Consider the following 7,701-nt stretch of genomic DNA (forward strand, 5'->3'; position numbering starts at 1 on the left):
CAGCCCAGATGCCCCCCAGAACAGCTGCCAGAGAGGGGAGGGGAGGGTAGGCAGACAGACAAGGGCCAGGCAGACACAGATCTGTGGGGAGGGGAGAGGAGCGGGGCTGAATGCACCTGTGTAGCCGCCCTTTCCCCATGCCCAAGGTTGTTGCCCAGAGCCGGTGAACCCCGCAAAACCGCTGCCCCCCAGCCCTGCACTGGACCCAGCCCCACAACACCCAGGGTGGACCGGAGCTGGGAGCTGGAGCAGGGCCAGCCTTGGCTGCATGGACAGGCTGGAGGGGATGGAGCCCCTGGCACCCCCACCCTGGGTCATCCCGGCAAAGAGCCCTACCTAGCCCGGCAGCTCTTCCAGAGATGGTGCCAGGGAGCCAAGGTGGGGCGCGCGGCCCCCAATCTGTGCACAGGGCAGGGTGGGTGCAGCTGGGGCCAGGCTCTGCCTGCTCCCAGCCTGCGCTCCTCGCTCCTGCCTTTGACAATGGTGTGATGCCACGTGCATCCCCAGTGGGTGGGCTGGGCAGGAGGCACATGGCACCACATCGTGCCACTGTCAAAGGCAGGAACAGGCAGACCACAGACCACAGTTGCACCTGTCCTGCCCCGTGCACAGATCAGGGGCCCTGTGTCTCCCTTGGCTCCCCAGGGCCTCCTCTGCAGTGAGTGCTGCAAGACATCCCATTCTTGGAGGAGCTGCCAGGCTGTGCAGGGCTCATTGCATGGACAACGTGGGTAGGCATGGATGTGCTGGGGCTCCATCCCCTCAAGCCCAGCGGTGCAGCTGAGGCTGGCCCCCACTCCAGTCCCTGTGTGGTGCAGGGCCAGGGCCGGGGCCAGTGCAGGGCTGGGGGTGCGGCAGTTTTGTGGGGGCTGCCAGCACTGGGCAATGACCCCAGGTGTGGGGGAAAGGGCAGCCTCACAGGCACAGCTCTGCTCTGCTCCCTCCCGGTCCTAGCCCCACTCCCTCTCCCTCCCTTTACCTTTCCCCTGCAGACTTTCCTTTTTCTCCCTCTGCATGTGCATGCATGTGTGTGTCTGTGTGTTTGTGTCTGTGTTTGTGGCAGGAGGCAGAGTGTGTTTGTGTGTCAATGTGCAGAGTGAGTGAGTAGAGGGCACACCGTCTGCATGTATGCATGCATGTGTCTGCGTGTGTGCGTGCATGTGTCTGTGTTCATGCCAGGGAGAGTGTGTTTGTGTCTGTGTGTCCATGTGCAGAGAGTGAGTGAGTAGAGTGCCTGTGTGTTTGTGTCTGTGTTTGTGGCAGGAGGCAGAGTGTGTTTGTGTGTCAATGTGCAGAGTGAGTGAGTAGAGGGCACACCGTCTGCATGTATGCATGCATGTGTCTGCGTGTGTGCGTGCATGTGTCTGTGTTCATGCCAGGGAGAGTGTGTTTGTGTCTGTGTGTCCATGTGCAGAGAGTGAGTGAGTAGAGTGCGCACCCATCCATGTGTGTGCATGCATGTGTCTGTGTTCCTGGCAGGGAGAGTATGTTTGTGTGGCCATGTGCAGAGAGTGAGTGAGAGTAGTGTGCTCCCATCTGTGTGCACACCTGCATGTATGTGTATGTTTGGCCATAGTGGGATGCGGGGGCAGGGAGAAGAGGCAGCATGTGCACCCCTGTCCCCAGCCCGGCAGGGTCCCCACAGCCTCCCCCACCAGCACCAGGAGAGGAAGGGTCCCTGCCCCCTGCCCTGAGCCTGGCTCCCAGGGGGCAAGGGGGCCTCCAGTTATGTGTTTGCCCAGGGCCCCAGTGCACATTAATCCACCTCTGGGCACGGAGCTGGATGCAGAGCGGTGGGGGTGGAGGGGGTGAGTTGGCACGGGGTCAGACGCAGAGTAGATGACGGGGGGGTTGGCACAGGGCCAGACGCGGAGCGGCGGGGGTTGCAGTGGGTGCACGGGCCTGGATACAGAGTGGGAGGGGGCAGGTTGCACGCGGCCGAATGCGAAGCAGCAGCAGGACGGTGGATGGCAAAGGCGGCCACCACATGCAAGCTTTCCCCCACCCCCTTTTCCTGGGAGGCAGCAGTGGCACGGGGTGGTGGGCGCTCCCGTCCCAACCCCCCCCCCCCCCCCCACCACATTTTCACACGACCCCCAGTCATTCTTGATAGGCATTTGGCTAGTACTACATTAACACCTGTGAGGCTTGGGGTGTGCTGTAGGGAAGGATTGGAGCCTTTAAGGCTTTACATGCCCAGAAGGGCACGGTTACCCAGAAATGCCCAGTGAGGGGCATGGGATTAGAGAGGCCCAGGGCTGTGGGCAGCCTCCCTCTTATTACTAGTAATCCATCAAGGTGTAGCCGGCGAGAAGGGAAGGACCCTAGGGGCAGAGCGGAGCATGGTCATGGATCTACCAGGGAGTGTCGTGGCTACCCCTGGGATCCTGACATGCTTCAACTTAGACTCTAGTCATGTACTTCTTGGTGCAATGCTATATACTGCCTGGAAAAATGTGTAACACCATGCAAGTATCTGAAACTGTAGTTGGAGAAAATAGTGAGGAGGGGAGGAAGGCCCTCTCACCTCTTAGCCTAGTGGTTTGGACACTTGTCTGTGGAGTAGGAGACCCAGGTCCCTCAACCCTTTGGCTAGAGGGGGCTTGAACCTTCTTCTCCTCATGGGCCAGCAATGTCCCCTAACCACCAGACTGTGGTGAGCCAAGCCAGGGGGCTGAGAGCACCCTCTACTCCACCTGTGCTGGAAGGGAGGAGATGTTGGCATACGCGTCCACCCTTCTACAGATAAAGAGAGGTCTTCAAGGTTCAGAGCTTGCAGTCCTGGCAATGGAGGTTGAAGCAAGTTGGCCTGATGGTGACAGAGCTTCTGGGTTCTGTGAGCACAGCTGTCACTGAGAACCAGTGTGCCCTGGTCTCCATCCCTGACCAAAACCAGCAATGTCTTCTGAGGGGAGCCCTGCCATACTTTGAGGTTTTTGGAAGAACAGGGCGCTTTCATTCCCTGTAGAAATGAAAGCAATTTAAAGAGTATCCCATCATACCTTTGAATCATTCCCAGTATACTGCATTAACCACACTGCTTCCATTGACAGTGAGGAGCATTGTGTCACAACCCATGAAGCTGCTAAAGTTTTACTTGGAACCCCCCCCACCACCACACCCACACACATGGCTCAGACAGACCTGGCTGGACTCCTGTTGCTCAATTCGCAGGGATCTTGGGCATCCACAACTCCAGTTAAAGCCTGTGGGGCTGCAGTTGCCCTGCACCTATGAAAATCAGTCATCCATCCCAGGCTCTTGCAGGGCAGGCTGCAGGAGAACAGAGGACAGTGAGGGGGTAATATGTGAACAGCAGGGCCATAGAGATACTCGGTGCCTTCTGGAGTGCAGCCTGACTACCAGCTCCCTTGGTTCTCTCATTGCAGAGCACAAATCCAAGAAGGAATTGATATCTATTATGACATCGTCTTCTCAAGGCAGCTCCCAAGGGCACCGAGAGTTGGGAGTGCTTAGTGGGTCAGGAAGTCATCATACATAAACCAGAGCTCTGTGGCTTGGAGAAGGGCAAGCCTCTCTCATCACCCTCTGCAGAATCCAGCATCTCGCTTTGTGTGTGTGCGTCTGAGTGAGTGCATGTCTGTGCACAGTGTATGTAGGGGTGAATTGTGTGTGTCTGTGTGCTTGTGTGTTGAGCTTCTGCATTTATATTCACATTGTGTGTCTGTATAGGAGAGGGAGGTGCTAATACGTGTGTGTGTGTGTGTGTGTGTCTGGTATATGGATACTCTGGGTGCAGTGCATCTGGTATTTGTGCAAGTCTTTGTGAGTTCTGATGCATTTGTGTGTGTGACTCATATGTATATCTCTATGAACATGATGCATACCATCGCTAAGCATCATGCATCTGTGCCTAAAGAGTTTTCCTTTCCCCCCCAGCCCCTCAAAGTGTGATCACTATTTTGTGCAGAGCTGTGTACTTCCCCTTTCTTCCACATCTTCCAGCTCTTTAGCTTGTATTGTTTCCAGCAGAGACAACCCCTGATATTCTAACCTCCCAAGCATGGCACTCAGCCCCTCTGCTACTGCCTCTGCCTGGTTTTAGCACAAATCATGGACAGGAAAACAAAGTAGGTGAGGAGACAGGAAGTGGAAATATGGGAGGAAAGAGAAAAATCTCTGGGTCTAAGCTGAACTGTGGCTGCCTGAATGATCCAGTGACTTGTAGCACACCTCACAGGGAGACCACAATCGTGGTGAGTTACTCGCCATTCACAGCTGCCATGAATAGACAGATTGGTGGGTGATGGTCTGAGTGCAGGTATTTAAGAGGTACAACTATCTCAGGCTCTTTTGCTAACAGCTGCCTTCCACAGTGGCAGAGTGGGAGACGAAGGAAATGGCTGGATGTTACAGTGTGCGTGAACAGTACAAGCTGCTCTTTTTGGCACGATTCCTGATGCGCAGCCTCAGCCTCTGGATCTGGGAAGAGAAACCCAGCTCCAGAGCGGCAGCTGATGAAGGTGCCAGAGCCCAAGTCAGGGCTGAAGTGTCATCCAGTGGCAAAAACAGCAGCTGGGGACTTAGGACACTTGCACTGTGAATAAGCCACTTCCCCGTCTTCATGGTTTTGTTTCCCCTCTTTGTCTTATTGGTGGAAGAACTATGTCTGGAGCAGGTTTGCACAACCCTGAGCACAATGGAGCTCCCCATGGCACTCTGTGAAGGAAACAGAGTGTGCATGAGATCTAACCCAAGTGCTGCAAGTGAGCCCTCCTGTTGCTCTTGCACTGCCTTACCTTAGCTCAGCAGGTGACACAGCAGGTGTTGGAAGGCCTCCAGATGGCTGGTGCTTGCTCCACATGAAGCACCCTCATTGCCCCATTGTTCTTCCAAAGGCAGTGTCCTTCTCAGAGGCACATACTGGGCTGACCACCCAACAGCAGGCCTGGGACTTTGTAGAGGTTACTAGGTCCTCCGCTTCCTGGAGCAAAGGAAGTACCATGGGCTCAAAGCCACTGCCTGTGTTGGGAACAGTATCACAGTGAAGCAAAGTGACCTGACCAAGGTCATGCAGCAGATCCATCAGAAAAGTCAGAAACAGGGCTCCAACTCTTGGGTCTCAAGCCCAAAAAACCACATGCCTTCACTAAATTTTTGTTTGGGGAATTCTGGGCTTCTGGCACTAAAGGGTTAAAGCCATTTCATTGCTTACCTACCTGCCAATTAGCATACTCCATCACAGTAGAAAGCCTGGCTGTGCAAGGGACAGGGCAGCTGTGTGATGCTGCAGTAGCCTACAGTTACCTGTGTGAACACTCATGGGTTTTCACTGTCTCTCTGCAGACCCACCTCTCGTGAACCTGTCAGTAGAGCCCCAGCCCGTCCTGGAGGACAACACGGTGAAGTTTCACTGCTCTGCAAAGGCCAACCCTGCAGTAACCCAGTACAGGTAAGACTGCCTCGGTTGTCTACTGTTTTTTGTGGGCAACAATTCCTCCTCCTGGAGTGCTGCTTCTCTTTGAACAGGTCCCTGGCTGGCTACAGACCAGCACTAGCTCTAGAGACAGGCTCTGGTCTCCCCTCCCAGCTGTGATGAGCCCTATCTGGGATGGCCAGGCAAAACTCTAGCTGGAGCTACCACCATCGTCTACTGAAATGCACCAGACCTTCTTCTCAACACGGGCTCCCCCTCCTGGCAGAACTGAACTGCCCAGCGATGGGCCAGCACTGTTTGACGCTCCAGCAGCAATCCCTTGCGTCTCTGATGTTGTATGCTAATAGGCTTCGATTGTCTCTGCATCGGGCCGTCTGGTGCATTTTGTTGCATACAACATCTCCTCGGTCAGAGATTCGCTGGCACTTTCAAGAGGATTAGAGCCCTGGCACTGAGCTAGCGGAACCATCTGTTTGGGGATGCAACTAGCAAAACATAGGCACCGAATGAATGCTCTATTATGGGGAAGTTTGGTTTATTATATTTTTTTGCATAATCTTTTACATTTTGAAAGATACAACTTCATTAGCATCTCTGTGTGTCTCCTAACGATCATGCGCCTGGCACCCGCCTTTCAGCCTGCTTAATCGGATCAGCGCAGAGCAAACCTCAGGCACTCAGCAGAGACTCCAGATCAGGAGAAGGCCGTATGGCCTGGAGCATGGATTTTTAAGGCTTGAGTTCAGGGTAGATGTCAGGGGATCCTCACTGCAGCATTGCCCTAAATTGGGGAGGAAGATCTTGGCTTGATCATCAGGCTACACAAAGGAAGGTTGTAGGTGGTAGGCCACAATACACAAAAGGTTGTATAGATCATAAACTATGTGTAAGTGTTGGCAGTGTGGGGAGGGGCACAACTTCATGCTACCACCACCACTTGCATAGATGCCAGGTTCTGGCTCCAGCCAGGTTGCAGCCCTATGCCCTGCTGTCACTGCAGAAATCTGCCCTGTGCCCCTCCAATGGTGCAGAAATCGGGGGGGGCACATGCCCCTTGTGGCCTCCCCCTGCCCCATGCATTGCCTGTGGTGTAGAGGTCAGAGGTGAAAAAAGACTGAGAACACCTGGATTCTGGTCTTAAATTTGAAATTGGCCTTGGGCAAGTCAGTTAATCTGACTGTTTGTCAGTTTTTCCACCTGTGCAATAAAGATCCTCCCCTCCTCCCAAATGATCTATATTGGGTAGTTAATTAATGCTTGTAAAATCCAGGGTCATATGGTCCAAGTGTGAGTGAGAGGTGTCTTTTGCCCCAGGATCTAAACATTTGCTTTTAAACCTGCCCCTCCAAGAATTCAAACCCTTATAATTCTGTATGTGAAATTGGTATGCAGAGTCTGCCTGAGTCTGCAAGCAGCCTGAAACAATAGAGCTGAAAAAGGGATAAACAGGCTCATTTACCCACAGGTGGTGGGGATGCTGAATCCTACTGGTGCTGGATCCTAAATGTCAAAGGAGGTGAGAGGTATTATCTGGAGCAGTGTTGGGGGTGTCAGCAGGCTCAGAGTTCTTACCCAGCTCTTCTGGGTTATTTCATCTCAAGTCTGTTTGTCCCCTATCTACACTTCAGCCTCCCCAAATAATTTTTTCTTCCTCCGCCTATGCCCCCAGGCCTCCACCGGGGTGCATGCAGCAGCGGGACCCCACCCCATGCACCTGGACGAGCCACCTGGACTCCAACCCTTCCCCGTCCTGGCCCAGCCAGGGTGCCATTCACCCCTGCCCCACTCCCTCCCTCACTGTGGGGTCCTCGATCTGCCCCATCCCCCAGACTGACCTGCTGGGCGGGCAGGGCGGGGGGGTGGGGCATGGTAGATCCTGGGTTACCCCTTACTTCAAAAAGTGATCTTCACCTGAAGAAGGTTGGAGACTACTGCTCTATATCAATTGGAAGGACATGAGAACAAATTCAAGAGTTCTGGCTCAAACAAACACCACTAGCATCAAAGTCATATTTATACAGCACCAGCTCTGTTGGACACAACATGTCATACGGATGCCTGACAACCAGCTCCCAAAACAGGTCCTGTGCTCCCAACTCACCAATGATCACTGCTCTAGAGGTGGGCAAAAGAAGAGGTTCAAGGACACCTTGAAGGCCAATCTGAAGAAATGTGATATTAACATCACATCCACACCAGAAGACAGGCAGGTTATCCAGGCTGACCTGGACAGGCTCAGCAAGTGGGCGGACGAGAATCTGATGGTGTTCAACGCCGATAAATGCAAGGTTCTCCACCTTGGG

General features: G+C 53.9%; 1 protein-coding gene across 1 annotated transcript in view; it reads left to right on the top strand.

Annotated features, from left to right (window-relative positions):
• Window positions 1–7,701, top strand: part of KIRREL3 (kirre like nephrin family adhesion molecule 3) — a 357,023-nt gene that overhangs the window by 168,032 nt on the left and 181,290 nt on the right. The window contains 1 exon segment of the mRNA XM_006021359.1: window positions 5,308–5,413. Within this exon segment, the coding sequence (XP_006021421.1) occupies window positions 5,308–5,413 (106 nt within the window).

The sequence above is a fragment of the Alligator sinensis genome, unplaced genomic scaffold (assembly GCF_000455745.1).
Source record: "Alligator sinensis unplaced genomic scaffold, ASM45574v1 scaffold760_1, whole genome shotgun sequence".
Taxonomy (NCBI): domain Eukaryota; kingdom Metazoa; phylum Chordata; order Crocodylia; family Alligatoridae; genus Alligator; species Alligator sinensis.